Raw genomic sequence first — 15524 nt, 5'->3', positions numbered from 1 at the left:
CCATGTGTTTACACTGTGATGAGGGATGACTCAAACTTCTGCATTTTACTTCTGATAGAACGTTATGGTAATGAAGTGGTGATGATGCATTTATGACTAAAGTTGGCACAGTCTTCGCCCCATGACTGTGTCGAGCTTTCTCTAAGAAGAAAGTTTTCTAATAGCTCAGACTTTCGGACCAATTGCAGGAAGTTAACTAAATGACCAAAGCCTGTGAAGGTGCTGATGACAGGACGTAGGTAGACAAACGTTTTTATTCTAATGTGAAACCAGACTAAACCAGTTTAAATGTAAACGATTTGACAAAGACATGAAGCTTGACTTTCCTGTGCGAAAACACCCGGAGTTCCCAACGTTCAAACCAAACCACTCAAATTGACAGACTGGTTTGTAGGACAGGCTGTAGCTGAGGCTTCTGAAGGTCTATCTGCATCGGTCACTTCTGCCAACACAATAGAAACCAAGTGAACATTCAGTATTATTCAATATATTCAATACTTTATAATCCTGATGATTAATAATGAAGCAGGTTTTGGGTCCAGACTCTATCACATGGTGCAGTGTCCTCCCTCCCTCACTTCTCCACCAACCTGACAACCCATCAAAAGACTCCAACATCTAAATGTGCTCATTACCTTCAACCAGTATGGAAATGCAAATCAAAGTGGGAGGTGGATTCATGTGATTTCAGGCGGTAAAATGTGTGGAGGCACGATAAGGTGCTTATTTAGTCACGACCTTAAGGACTTTCTGCAGGCAGGACATGTACCAGTGTGTGTGTGAGTGAGTGAGTTAGGGGAGGTTAACACACTGATAAGCTGCTGCTCCAACACACACACACACACACATACACAGAGCAACAATAGGAGGAGCCCGCCAGACTGAGTCTTTAATTGAGCTCCCTCCTCCTCCTCCTCCTCATCCACCTCCTCCTCCTCTCCCCTCCTCAGAGCTCCTCATCCAGCACGTCGTCCGCTTCCTCCTCCTCCGCCTCCTCCTCCTCCTCCTCCTTGTTCCCTCTAACTTCTCGTCTTCAGAGCCCGGCTCAGTTTGACTCCGGACTGGATACCACGGACGCGCAGCGGCGAAGTCATGGCGCACGGACCGTTCCTCTGGCTCTTTCTCCTGCATCTCTGCCTCCTCAGCTCCAACGGTGAGTTTCTCCAAAAACCACGAAACTTAACACAGGTCGCTCGTGTCAGTTTTATTTCTCTCATGCGGAAAAGTTTCAAGTGAAGTGAAGTGAGCCGTCGCTACGAGTTTGAATGAGATTGAACCCACGCGTGTGCCTTTTTTGGACGTTAACAAAGTTTCGCTTCTCCATTAAAAAAAGTGCGTCATTTACGTGCAATTGAAAATAAGCACATGGTGGATTTAGCGTCCGCAGCTTTTATGTCTTTGCGGGACTTTCATCTTCAACGTTTCTTTGTTTTCACCTGAAACTGTCGCAGTTTGTTCAGAAGGTGTAACTCGTTACTGCGTAATTACCACAGGCGGTGAAGGCATCAATTACCGCGGCATGCACCGAGCACGCGTTCGGTGCGTGAGATGCGTTTCTCTGGTTTACAGACCTGCGGGACAGAGTCTGCAAGAGTTAGTAAAGAATACAAATCCGAAACACCGCAGCAGTTCATATAAAACCACAGGAGCCAAACTCAGCACCAATTAAACCAGCTCCGGGATGGAGGAGGCTGGGTTTGATGCACAGGACAGAACAGTGCATGGCCAGTGTGTGTGGGTGTGTGTGTGGGTGTGTGTGTGGGTGGGTGGGTGTGTGTGCATTCATGTTTTTGGTACCTGTGTCGGCCCTACGGGGGACAAGAAGGTCACGGAAAACCCTAATAAGGTAAATAACTCAATTATAAGGTGAAGACATGTGTTTGAGTTATAGATGGTGTTGGGTATCAGCAAGTAGTAGTTATATACAATCATTATAACCTTAATTATAACGAGTACCTGCTGAAACCTAATCTAAACTGGTCTTCACCTTAAAAATGAATATTTACATTATGGGGACAACAAGACCAATAAAGTCCCCATTATGTAAATCATATTTTATGATGTTTTAAGGTTCAGGTTGCCTTAGGTTGTAATGAATGTCTATGTAATGTCATCTGAAGTGATTTATTCTTCAATCATCTGCAGATTATCTTCTCTATTATTCATGCAGGAGTGGGTTAAAAAAAAAATCAGTTTTAATTCAAGTCCAAGGTCACATCTTCAAATGTCTCGTTTTGTTTTAAGGTATTTTTTTTTCTTTTTTCTCCAAAATGTCCTGTGGATATTCCGATGTATTTCCTTTGGGATGCACCTTCTTTCTTCTCAACCTTCTGGTTAATTGCTTTGAGGTGTCCATCACTCCAGGAGGGTTGGAGGGTTAACCACACCTGTCACCACACAACCTGTCAGCCTGTTGGTGTAAATATACAGTATGGGTGTGGCATCCATTTTTTAAACTTGATGAACGGATGGGTAATGATGCTTTAAAGCACAGAAACACAATAAAGAGTCACAACTGGACAGCTGCAACCAGATGATGTTTTGACATTTTTGCTTGAAAAACAAAGAACCAATTAATTGAGGACCTAAACAGCAGCTGATTGATTTTGTGCCAATCAATTCATTGATTAAACGACTATTTTTTCAATGCTAATCTAGTAAATGAAGTGGTAACATAAGGTTAAGGAAACGTAAGGTGAACGGTGATGCTTGTCAATCACAGACAAAATCGTTCTGCCATTTTCATATTTATCTTTTAGGTCATTTATTTTTTGCAGTTTTCCTCAGATTCCCATTATCAACTGGTTGTACTGGTGCTCCGTGTGTGGGTCAGTCATCTCGTTTGCTTGTAGGCTAATGGGCATCAAAGCTGTCTGGTTGATGCAGCGTGAAGCATCACAAATTACTTCACCTTTGTGTTGCAAGGCTCATGATTAAGTCACAGAATTATGCGAACATGCTTGTTTTTCTTTGTTGGAGAACGACACGGCAGCCGTTTACCCTCTGTGTGCTGCCCCCTGCCCTCGTGTCCCAAGTAATTCAGTTTTATGTCGTCTTTATGGCCCAAAATCCCAACTTCAATGATCTCAAAGCACATTGTAGGTCAAAATGTTACACAACTTTAGAGAAACCCACACTGTTCTCACATGAGCAAACACCAGTGACAGTGGAGAGAAAAACCAGCAGGACCAGACTCAGCCTGAGGTAATTGGGATGATTATTGACTAAACCAATTCAGGATAGTGGATTATAGGAAGAATTAAACTCATGTGAGAGGATTTCTTTTTTCCCTTACACCAACAAAATCATCATGTTGACCATTGTTACTGTTTTGTGTTGAGGCCACAAATCTCAACACAATTCTATCACTTTTCACCATTTCAAAGAGGTAAAATCTTATTTGGCTGTAGAGCTGTGTGCTGCATTGATTTTCTCAAACCCCCAACCCCCTGCACCCCTTCCCCACGAAAACATTGACATTGACAATGGACCCATCTGTGTACAGCCCCCCCCCCCCTCCTCTTCATGCACACTCCGGATCAAAACACGATCATGCACAGGAGGAAGGATTGTTGTTGTTGGCTTTTCCCCACAGAGAAGACGGCTGACGTAGCACTCGCCCCCTTTATTTTAGCCTCCTTGATCCATGTGCTTATTGGAGGAATATCTCCAGTGGGTTCGTCCCCGGAGGTGCAAAGACAGCCTGGTCCCGAGGTATTAGATAAACTGAGTCCCGAGAAATTTAAGAAAACACAAGTGGCAAAGCCGTACAGTCCGACCAGTGTGATCAGCCATCCCATTAATTTGCTCCGAATATTTCCAGGCTTTAGTGCTGCAGTGGCAGCTGAGGCAGCAAGAGGGGGGGGGGGGGGCTCAGGAAAGGATGGATGTTGTTAATGAAGGGAGAGATTCAAGAGAGGAAGGGAAGGACAGCGGCCAATGTGCTGCTGCAGCAGAGCCGGCGACAGGCAACAGGTGAGATTGACAGTAAACACAGACATGGAGCCGAGTCCCGTCAGCGACCGACATAAATAGAATCCAGCACTGTGTTCACTGATGGGCTACTTAACTGGAGCGAGCTTTAATCGACATAATTAGACAGAAAACCTTCCGACAGCGTCTCTCACAACAGGACAACACTCACTCTGTCCTGGCCTTATCCCTCTTTTTCTCCTAAATCCCTGTTTTTTACTCCATCAGCCTAGTCTTAATTGGGTTACCGCTACTTAATCCTCATCTCCCCTCTACCTCCTTGGGAGACAGAGTAAAGCTGTCTGTTTTTGGATTAGATCGTTGTCCTCCGATAGAGACCCCCGGTCTTTTAGAGATCCTCCTAACCCGTATCCGTCAAAACGGACCTCCTCCCTAATGGTCCATGAAGGGCACTTACTCCAATACAATTTGCGGCTGAGAGCATTTCTGCCGTATGGAAATAAAGCCGTCCTGAGCATGAGCAGAAACCTAAACATGTAGCTCGGTTGATGCATTGTACTGCGGACTCTATTGATCCCACAGACCTGTGTTCATCAGTATGATGGCCATGTTGTGTGACGGGAATGGGCAAGTGGTCCGGGCAGTAAATCAGCGCAGCGGCAAAGCTTTTATGACGACATTTACAGAACAGAAAGTAGACACGAAGGACGGGTCATGTAGTTCAGGCCATTGTGAAATACTTTTATACTTAAGTGCATTTAGCTGTAATGTGGATCTTAAAGAATCTGGTTAGTTTACCAACTTGAAACCAGATTTACAAAGGATCTTGCTATCAGACTAGATTATGGTAGCTTGCTTTGGGTTGACTGTTCAGTCTCTGAGGTGCTTTTCTGATTTATTTCATCATTTATCATCATCAGCTGAATATCTGCTCAGTGGGTGAAATAAATCAAAATCTTTGAAGATTTGATCTCAGGCTCGGGTGTTTGAAAATACGACCTATTCACATATTTAGCTAAAGATATAACTTTGGTTTATACCCCTCACTATAGATGTGTAGTGTTTTCAAAGGCTTCGGAGGACCAGTTCATTGTATTATTCATTATGATTTTAAAAGATTTATTGATATTCTGAAATTAAATTAAAACCATTAAATTATAACTCAAACTACCAATCATATGATTGAGATATTCATATTGTTTTGACCGCAAGGTCAGACTGCAAAAAGGGGAAACAATATTTATCTCAATATGAAAGTGGATTTGTAGAGGCCATAATTCTTGGTGTGAGTAGAGAATCCAGAACCTTCATGCCACCAAACTTTTCTCGATCTTATTTGTTCGTTCTTTGAATCGATTCTAAAGCAGTACTGAGGTAGTTAAGTGTCCAAAACTCAGTTGAAAAGTATCCCAGCGAGTGAATGTCCTGAATGTAAATAATGGTGCTGGTCCCTGACCTCTCCTTCATCTGTCTGAATGCCTGCGCTCCTCTGCCGCTGGGCGTGTCTGGATGGGGCAGGAAGTGTGCAGCTGCTGGCTGCAGTTGTTCATGTGGGATTAGGGACTTTGCCTGAGTGATGGCTGGGCATGACAGCCATGTAATCTAATGTATTGGCTCATTGTTTTCATTAAAGAGAGTGCGCCTTTAGATCCCTGTGGTATTTTTTAAATGTTTCCTCATTGTAACTTTAAGCATATGTAAAGTAATTCAACCAACATGTATGTCAGCACAGTGAGCAATCAAACTGTATTGAATTGGCTCTTTTTAATATATTCTCTCAATAGTCTACTGCCTGTCACATTTATGATACCGCAGCTAACAGTGATGAGTCAACTGGACGTGAGCAAGACAGTGAAGACATCAGGGTTCACATCCTGCGTCACTTCACATTAGAGATTGATAATCGATTGGCTGATATGAGCCTTCCACAGACACATGGGTATCCAGTGCTGATATTAAAACTATAGTATTTACAGAATAAAATGCTTTGTCTGTTAAATAAGTGGTTAGTACATAGTAGTTTTTTATCATTAGATAATTACAATATAGCTACAATGCAGAATTGTCTTAAGTTAACTTTTTTACATATAGTTTCCTTTTTGTATCGCTATTTACAATGAAGTTCATGGTTAAACTGTAAAATAGCAAGTCTCTATTACATTTCTTTGCGTTTATTATAGAAATCTTAAGAATTATCAGCTATTTTTCCAGAAACATATAGACTGATATATTGGTACCTGGCTTTTTCTATTCCCTAACATCGGTATTGTTCTTGGCCCTCTGTAACATTTGTTAAAACACTGTTAAGGGAAATATTATTAAGTCAATACTTCAAGTCTTGGTCTTTCAGTTAGTTTTGATTAGTTTGGAATTTAACCAATACCATCATCTCTTCCTAATCTTCACGAAGTGCTGATTTACCTAAACATAGTATTATCACCCATCAAGCTTCATTTGCCATGAGTGGTTATTGTAAATAAAACCAAATGAAGCATAATATTCTTGGTATAAACAGGCTCTGTTGACTGAAACTGTCCAAAAAATAATTTTGTTTGCAATTGCCTTGTTCTGGAGGCTGAGTTTTTTTGTGTGTCTGTAGTTTGAGTCTATGGTTTGCAGCTTGTATTTGCTCTGAGGATCCAAGACATGTTTTGGAAAATCAAAGCTGTTTAGCTGGCAGGAGCAGAGCTGACATCCACCCCTAAGCCTCGTCTGAAGGGTTTTCAAGGGCCTTGTCTTAGCATGTGTAGTGTATTTGCAGCCAGTGGAATGGTTGATGTTTGAGTGGGATTTTATATCCAACAGCTGCCTCTGTAGTTTGATCCCCGGCCTTCGGGGAGGGAATTTCTTTCAGTATCGACTTTACCTCTCTGGTGCTGAAGAGCTGCCCAAAAACATCTCTGACTGCCGTGTTATTCAAAGCACATCGTTCACCACAGCTCAAATAAAAAGAAATCCATCCAGTGAACAATCCACCCTGGAGAAGATTGGACCTGTTTCTAGAGATTGCTGATAACGTAAATTTAAGGAGAGGAGATGCAGGAGAAGATGGTGGAACTTGGGCATTGAGGTTGTGAGGAGCCCAGGAGGGACCAGAGCACTTAACACTTATCACACAGTGTCAGAAACGTGAACAATGTCTCCTGCAACGCTGCACTACTTTTTTATTTATTTATTTATCTATTCTGTATTTATTTCTTTAAAAATAAGTACCAGAAGTGCTGCGGGGCCCCACTGCAGCGGGAGAGTGCTGAGAGCTTCACTTCTTAAAAGCCTCTTTCAGGCCCAAATATTGGATTTGGCTGCACCGCTTGCACTGGATTGATTATTTCTGTACATTGTTGTGAGTGCAGCATGATGAATGGAGAGGTGTGTGTTGAAGTAGTAACAATTTTTGCTCCGCAGACATGTCAACTTTTCTGCAGCTTGTAACATCTGTCCTGGTGGTTCAGATTTTGTCCAACCCTGAGGCGTCCTGGGCTATTTAGGCTGTTTTTGAATACTTTTAATTTTGCCTTTATACAACAGGTGATCAATCTGGAGGGATTGTCAACTCCAGGGGGTAAAGTTTATCTCCAAAACTTTTCAAACCCCAGAGTACAGTCTGGGCTGTAGCAATTCAGGGATGGAGCTCAGGTAACAAGGTCCTACTGTTGCACGCTCTTGCCCAATCACGAGGCAATCTCAGCTGTCAATCATGTCATCTCACTCATCAAATAGCAGTGTGATGAGATCTATCTGAAATGAAAGAAACCATCCACTAACATGGATGAGGTGGGGTTTATTACCAATGCTGCAGCCAGCCACAAGGGGGCGATTAAGACGGTAACGGCTTCACTTTTAAACAGCTTGGTATTAGACATATAGTTATAGATATTCCTGAAGAATCTAGTAACTTAACACAGGGTTGTGGTGTAAAACTTTTAAATAGCACTAGATTCAATACCACAAGTAAAGTACAAGTACAACGTTCAGCCTCACACCTACTGTACCTTGAGAGCAGAAGTACATAAAGCCCGTTTGAATCAATAACAACCTCCGGACTAAAAGCATGTTGCTGATTAATTACCACAAGAACGACGTGATCAATCCGTCATCGCCACCTCAGCTGAATCGTCCTCTGAGCAATTTGGTAATGAGATCATTGGTCCGCTGACGTGGTTCTAGTTTCTCTGGGTGTTAATGTTATCAAACCTCGACTGCTGCTGTAGCTCAGTCCCGATGTCAATATGTCACCGCCTCGCAATATTGTCAATGTCACGATACGATAATTTACTTGTTATAACATTAGGAATTAGATTAGATAATATCGTGAGGAATATGATCCGGCTCATTCGTGTCCTTGTTTTTGTTGGAGAAGATTAAACCTCCCGAGAACAGATTGTTCTTTTTGCATAATCCGGGTTTAAATTAATCTAAAATAAAAACCATAACAGTGAGAAGATTCGTTCTCTTTGTATCAGAAAGCCTTGAATCTCTGTCCTCTGCCTTATCCCAGTTTGTACTTGGAAGGACATCATTATGTTTGGTCATGTGAAATGCAAAATGTATCACTGATGCACGATGGCACCAAAGAAGAGCAGAGAACAAAGGGCATATCTCAAAAGGAAGGAGGAAATGTTTTTTAAATATCTATATTAAGAAATCTTTTGCTTTTTGTATCGCACAATATCAGTTCTCCAATCACTAATAATGCTTTATCGACTTACATGACCCTTTTCTTAGGTTGTACAGAGTTCAAGAAGATAAAATACATCAAGAAGTGACATGTCATGACAGCAGAAATACCTATGTGGACACTGGAGGACCATTTGTCCTGCAGAGTTCAGAAGGTTCAACTACACAACAGAATGGAGCAAGAATGTGAAAAAAAGAAAAAGCAACAGTTTGCTATCAGCGTTTTCCTTCTTATTCTTTCTCTTTTATATTGATTTTTACTTTCTCTAGGAAGAGAACAAACTAAAGTAACAATATACAGTATGTCACCATGCGTTTTGGAGTGCCACTTGTTATATAGGCCAAATATACTACAGTTATGCGATATATGTACTTTGGGGTGGGTACGTCTCTACGGAATGAGACAGCTCTGTTTTCTTTGTTTTAAAAAAAATAAGATATTCATTAGTCGTATTTCAGTCTTGAGCAGATTTGTCTCGATACAGTGCTCGGGCAAAAAAAATGTGCCATCTGTACGTGACGTCCCTTCATATTTGGAGGGCCCATCTGTGGGGCACATGGCGCTCTCTTGGGCCACGATCCAAGTCCTGGCAGGAGTCTCATCAGTGCCAGAGGGAGAGACACACAAAAAAAACCCAGCAACCCTTGAGTAGCGCCTTCATTCAGAAGCTTTTCCTCCCTTTCTTCCCCGCTTCTCTCCCTCTCTGGTTCGGCAAACAGAGCTTAACCAGCAGCTGCACACACCTGATGCCTCCGATCCGGCGGAAGAGGCACATTCTGGTGTGGGGTGGGGGGGCAACAAGCAGCGGCTCACGTTTCACAGAAATCGAACACCACAATGGTGTTTGCCTCCTTCCCGCCTTTTCGGAGGCCTTGTCTCTTCGCACACCTCTCTCATGCCCCCCCCCCCCCCCCCCCCCTCCCCCCCCCCCCCTTTCTTCTGGTCGAGCGCAGTGGACGGAGCCTGGGAATATTTACTTTGCTGGTGTTGTTGTTCTTGTGACTGCAGCAGCAGCAGGAGTACACAGGACAGGGTTGTATGCAGATTAGCTGAGCGAGAGAGATTAACTCCACACATTTGTTTAAAATTCACCGAACTCTGATCTTTTCCAGTGTTAATAATAATCTTTGTGCAAAGTCTTGAGTCGATGCTCGGTAATCTTATTCAAGTTGATGGAGCTTTGGTTCATAAAACCTGGCAGCGCACAAGATGCCACCCACATGGAAAGACTTTTTTTTTTTTTTTTCTGGAGCAGTTCATTAGGGGCTGGGTGACTGTACTTCCAAATGGGTCCAAATCGGCAGCGACATGAGATTCTGATGCCCAAAAAAATAATAAAACATTTCATTCACACCAGTTCAGTTTGGTAAACTGAACTGGTATAACTTTATATTTCCCATACAGACACTTCCAAGTATGATGACAGATCCAACTGGAGATAGAAAGAAGTTTAGATAATTGTTTGGAAATGTATTTATATAGAAAGTGTGTAAACCAAACATCAAATTTGAGTCTAGAAGTTAGTTGTAATCTTGTTGTAACATCTTACAGCTCCGTGCAGTCCCCTGACCCAGAGGCAGAATAACCCAGCATGTAGTCCAGAACACTCAGAGCACAGTTACCCATTAATTAGAGAAGCTGTTGAGTTCTAACTTTCCTTGAGGAACTAACTCTTGGAAGGTGAAAAATCCCAGATCCCCCTTTAAATCCTGAGGCGTTGAGGTCTGTGTTTGTGTGAAATGTGACCACAGCCCTATGTCACTGGTTGGAGGGTTCACTTGTATCTGGAAGGCTTCTCTGTGGTAATGGATACGAGGTGGGTTTCTCGGTGAAACAAAGCAGATGTCACTGACTTGTCTCCAGTATTTGCTGCAGGCTTCCCCCTGGCACCACGTCATTGTGCCGAGGAATGTTAACTCCTCTGATTTCCTTTGTTCTCTGGCATTGTGTCAGACTGACGAACCAGCCAGTGTGTGAGTGTCACCTGGGCCCGAAGAGGCTGTGAGAAATCATTAAGTGTAATATTCAGCTCATCGCCTGGATCGGGTTGCAGAGTGAGATAATGAGGGGGTGACGAATGTAACTAAATCGTAAATATCACAGGTAATATTTGTGTTTCTCTTGACATTTTTGGGGCAAAGAGCACAGAGGTTGAGTTTACACCTGATGGTTAAAGTGATTTATTACGACAGCGACCACAAATAACTAATTTATGTTTCAGAGTTCATGTTTTCAACCAAAGATGCTTGAGGCTGAACTCCAGCTTTTTTAGTTTGGGGCCAAAGGATTTTATGTTTAGGACTTTATTTTATTTCTTGACTCATTCAGGTTTCCACTTGTTTTGAATTTTCAATACAATAGTGTTGATTTTAAACATTTCCCATACCGATATATTTCCTGATGTGTGTATTTTTTGTAGTTTGTAATGATTCCTGAGTTTTTTATTGATCGGGCTCTGATAACGAGCCTTTCTCTCTCTGAAGCACACATTTTTTTCCAGGTTCTGGATAAAGCTTCCTCATAATTTTTTGCTATAGAGCAACACACATCAGATTTTTCTACAACCAGTGGTTGAGAGGGTCCCTAAGACCCTAAGACCCTATTTTGTCGGTAAAATACCTATTTTTACTTGAGACCTTAAATATGTCTGATTATTTTCATCAAGATCCATGAATTATTCACTGGGAAATTGGTGAAAATGTCAAAAAAAGTGAAAGATTTCATTGGGATCTTTCTTAGCCTATGTCCCACCTCCCTATAACGTTTTATAGAAATCTGTTCACTTATCCTTCTGACAAACAAAGCAACCACGCAACAAACACACCAACGGCCAGGGGCGACAAACACAACCTCCTTCCTCGGACATATATGTTGTGGAATGTTGTTGCCATTACATTACGAGAACACATGTATTGTTTCCTGCCATTCAGCTGAAATGGTAAATGCCTGGCCCCGTGCCAGTCAGCTGCCTGTCACGTCGACTTGCGTTCGCATCTGTTGTGAAATTAAAATGAAGTCGGTTTAAATCAGGAGCGACTTTGATGGTGAAAAGCCACGTCTTGTGTTCGGTGTGTGCATGTGCACATGAATATGCATGAGGACCTCGGGGCCAACCAGAGCGTCTTTCATGGAGTTTGTCTCTCTCAGCTAATGGGCTGTGCCATGCCGGGGATATGCCATACATCCATCTGGCAGTGTTGTTGCTTTTTCTCCTGATTAGTCTGTATATTAATCTGAATTGTGCAACCAGCTTTAGGCTCTGAAATGAAATCGGTTTGGTTTTCAAATCACTTCAGGTTTTTTGGGAGGTTTTCTTTTTCATGAGCGTAGAGCAGGATTGCAGGGTCTTGTGTCAGGGCTGTGAATCTTATCCCAGCGCTGGAGGCTCAACGATCAGTCCGATGGTGGAGGGCCAGATTTAGCTCACATTTCATGCTTTGTGTGGGACTCGAGCCCTTCAGCTGATTCATAGTGCAGGCCTAATTATTTGTAGTTTTTTTTCTGTTGTTCAGTTTGTGGTTCCAGAGCATTTGGATGCCAGATTCCCCCGAGGGCCGATCTCTTTGTTGAACGTCCCTCAGGAGAAGTTAGACAGGCAGAAAATGCGCCTGGTGAAGCAAAACCAGCAGCAACTGTTGATGGGGCATTGGAATTTAGCTGGAATATTTCCAGTTTCGTCTTTTACTCCTCATCGTGGCAACACACGTGTGGATCAGAATACTGTTGCACGGTGATGGCTTCTGCAGACTTCCTTGTGAAATGTCAGCGGCACTGACGTGGAACGTGATAACAGGCTTTGTTCACAGATAAGAATCAAGACCCTTAAGGCTGACGTCCAAGTCACAGACAGGATTTATTAAGGAGCCTCGATGCAGAGTTGACTTTTGGGGCAATTTAGAGGCTGTCAGACTCAGCCGCTGTCTTTTGAAGACGTGTCTGATGAAAGCTGTAATGTGATCTTCCTCTTCAGCTCAAGTTTAGGGTCTGGAATCTGCCACCGCAGGGCTCTTTTCTACAACTGCCATTTAAGAGTAAAGAAGTGTCTGGGATCCAAGCAAAACTAACACTCGGCCCAAAAACTGTAGAAACTGGATTGAGGACTCTCCGAACCCCCATCTGGGATTGATTGGGGATTATAAAGATAAAGCCTGTGGTTACTGTGTTGGAAAGCACCTTGTAGGTTTATGTGAGAAGCAGAGTTGAGGTTAAAAGTCAGCCTGTCATTGGTGGAGATGATTTAATGACTGTAACTTTTTTCCAAAAATACAGCATCAACCCTACCTAGAATTTGAAAACAAAAAATATGATAAAGTTGGACAAACAGCAGATTTGTGAAGTGTGAATTCAAAGCTGGGAATCCATCCAGCTCTCTGGCAGCCAGTATTATGCTTTAAGCAAACTAAGATTGGTGTCAGTGGGATCAAAATAAATCTCCAACACATGTGGGTTTTATTTTTTGCGGTCAGTGCAGACGTTCTTCACTTTGTCTGTTGGTGCATTGGACAGTTTTACTCCATTTCAGAATATGTGAGGTCTTCCCGTCACTTCGGTCCATCACAAGGTGTTTTGGAGAAAGTAATCTCCTGATTTCCAAGAGCTTTGTTTCTACTGGAGAAAGAACATTGTGTCACCGTCTTCACAAACAGTCACATTGGACATCTCATAAAACACAGAGCAGGACTTGCAATCGGGCGTTTGTGCCTTTGAATTAAACAACAAACAGATAACGAGGCCTGTGTGCAGGTTGTTTAACTTCCGACTCACCAACTCTTGCAACTTGAAAAACTTTGGAGCAAACCATGTTCCTGTCCTCAATGCACCTCTCAGCTGTGACAGCCGACTAAAACCTTCCTGTCTTCCTCTCTCGAGGTGAGAAAACAAGAACATGGATCTCCTCTTAGCCCAGTCTCCCTGTTGTTCCTCCGACATCGGAAGCAGACCGTGCTGTCAGACCCGCAGCCTGCAGGTGCTTTGGGCATCTGGCCGCCCCCCCCACCCCCCCACCCCATGGAGACTGAAGGAGCTGGATGACGTCAGCGAAAAACAAACGTCTGGGCTTCTATTCTCGCCTTGTTGTGAAATCGACCCTGAACTGGTTAGATGATCAACTTGATCAATTCATCAATGGACAGCAAGCAAACTATTCGTGTCACTGCCTAGTTTTGTGTCTGTTATCAAGCAACAGTGCGTTGTGGCTGTGTGTATGTTGTGTTGCTCCTAGGGAGGAGGGATTAGCCGCATCTATAGGTTGTAGCATATGTCACACTAATTTAAAATGCAGTGGTATTGATATGACAGACCCCATCCAGATTCCATCTTAATAAATGATGGCTCTTAAAGGTGCACAGTAATCAGCTGTTTCTCGCCGTGTGCAGTATGTCTGCCGGCTTCATTCATTAAATACTCGAGTTTAAACTGAGTAAATGCAACTAGTTTTATTTTGGAAGCCGTGTCCTAAAATACCCTCCTAAGGTTAACGTGCAGCAAACGAATATCTGACTCGACACACCCCCCCTGCAGGGCTGGAGGAGTCCTGACGCCACGGGCTTCCTCCACCTCCAGCTAGCTTGGCATCTGCTGCCCAGCGAGACCAGGAACACTGATATCGACAGGGCCTGAAAATACACACACTTATGTTTATTATTGTCCGTGTGTTGTTGTGTCCCCATTAACAGAGATGTACAGTGAGAAATGCTACAGGCTGTTAATCCTGCAGGACGCCGGCAGACACTTGAGCCAGTTCTGAACGTCGGTTGTTAACTCAGAATCTCACCACCCGCCGAGAGTGTCATTTAGATCAGTAATTCTTAATGAGTAAACCTAACCACCATGCCGTGCACGATACCCAGCGGCAAAGATGTTACTTGAGTGCAACATACATCTCTTGCCTCCCCCCCCCCCCCCCGCTCTGCAGATGGAGACCAGTTGATTTATGGTGAAAGAGAATCTTGACAGATTCCGAATGTTTTCCAGATCTAATTCTAACCCGGAGCTGACGAAAGAGATCAGCTAAATAACAAAATGATGGTTCAAATTACAAAACAGGCGCCTCCTTCATCAATCTTACAAATGAGTCGTGAGGAAATTAACAGCATTTTTTAGCAAACGTTACTCAAACCGGAGGGAATGGGGAATTTGCTGGTGGCTGTTTTTTTTCACATGTGGTTTAATCTGCATTTGGTGATGTAGTGACTATTTTGGGCTTCAGCACAGTGTTTGTGGAATTTACTGATAATTAACCTTTATCATAATAAAGAAAGTGGTGTGGATAACTGACCTGAGCCGGGACCCAAAGAGCCGGGCCAGGTTCGGACTTGGGTCAGGTTTGATCACATCAGCTGGTCTGTACTCGTGCCTGGTGGAGTCGAGGGAAACGTTTAGTCGGTTTTGGGCCCAACTAAATTTCTCTTGGGCTCGACTGAGGTTGGACAGAAAATTGCTGTCTGAGACGCAATCTCGAACAGAACAAGTACTCATGTGGCTACGGGCTCTTTAAGGCTTTGGCTGCACAGACAGACCAATGTGGGATTTGAACAGAATCAACATAGATCCCTTAATGTTTCTTCAAATGTGACATTATTACTGCAGTGATCGCAAAGCTTGTAAAACTCTGGAGCCTACACTTCCCACAATTCCTTCCTGTCTGCCTGGTTCTTTCAAACCCTGATTTGTATTGGAGGCTTTTTCATAATAAACTGTTCTCCTTTCGGGCCTGAGCTGAATTATCCAAGTTTTTTTTTTGAACACCTCCAGAGTCACAGGTCGAGATGGACTCTTCATGGTGAGTCAACGGATTCTCATGTGAAAAATCACTGGTGCCTCAGTTGAGGTTTCCACTGTGCCGACCTTTCATAGTGAAAGATGCAGCCTCACCTCAGAAAACTCTCATACTTCTGAACTTGAAATAACTTTA

General features: G+C 43.1%; 1 protein-coding gene across 1 annotated transcript in view; it reads left to right on the top strand.

Annotated features, from left to right (window-relative positions):
• The first annotated feature begins 943 nt into the window (after positions 1-943).
• The window catches only part of mcama (melanoma cell adhesion molecule a), a 40095-nt gene continuing 25514 nt past the window's right edge, over positions 944-15524 (top strand). Inside the window, exon 1 of the mRNA XM_053442357.1 lies at positions 944-1153. Within this exon, the coding sequence (XP_053298332.1) occupies positions 1093-1153 (61 nt within the window). The 5' untranslated portion in view covers positions 944-1092. The remainder of the gene's footprint in view (positions 1154-15524) is intronic.

This window comes from Pleuronectes platessa, chromosome 15 (genome assembly GCF_947347685.1).
Source record: "Pleuronectes platessa chromosome 15, fPlePla1.1, whole genome shotgun sequence".
NCBI classification, from domain to species: domain Eukaryota; kingdom Metazoa; phylum Chordata; class Actinopteri; order Pleuronectiformes; family Pleuronectidae; genus Pleuronectes; species Pleuronectes platessa.
Note: the sequence above shows the minus strand (reverse complement) of the source record. Positions and strands in the feature narration are given on the sequence as shown.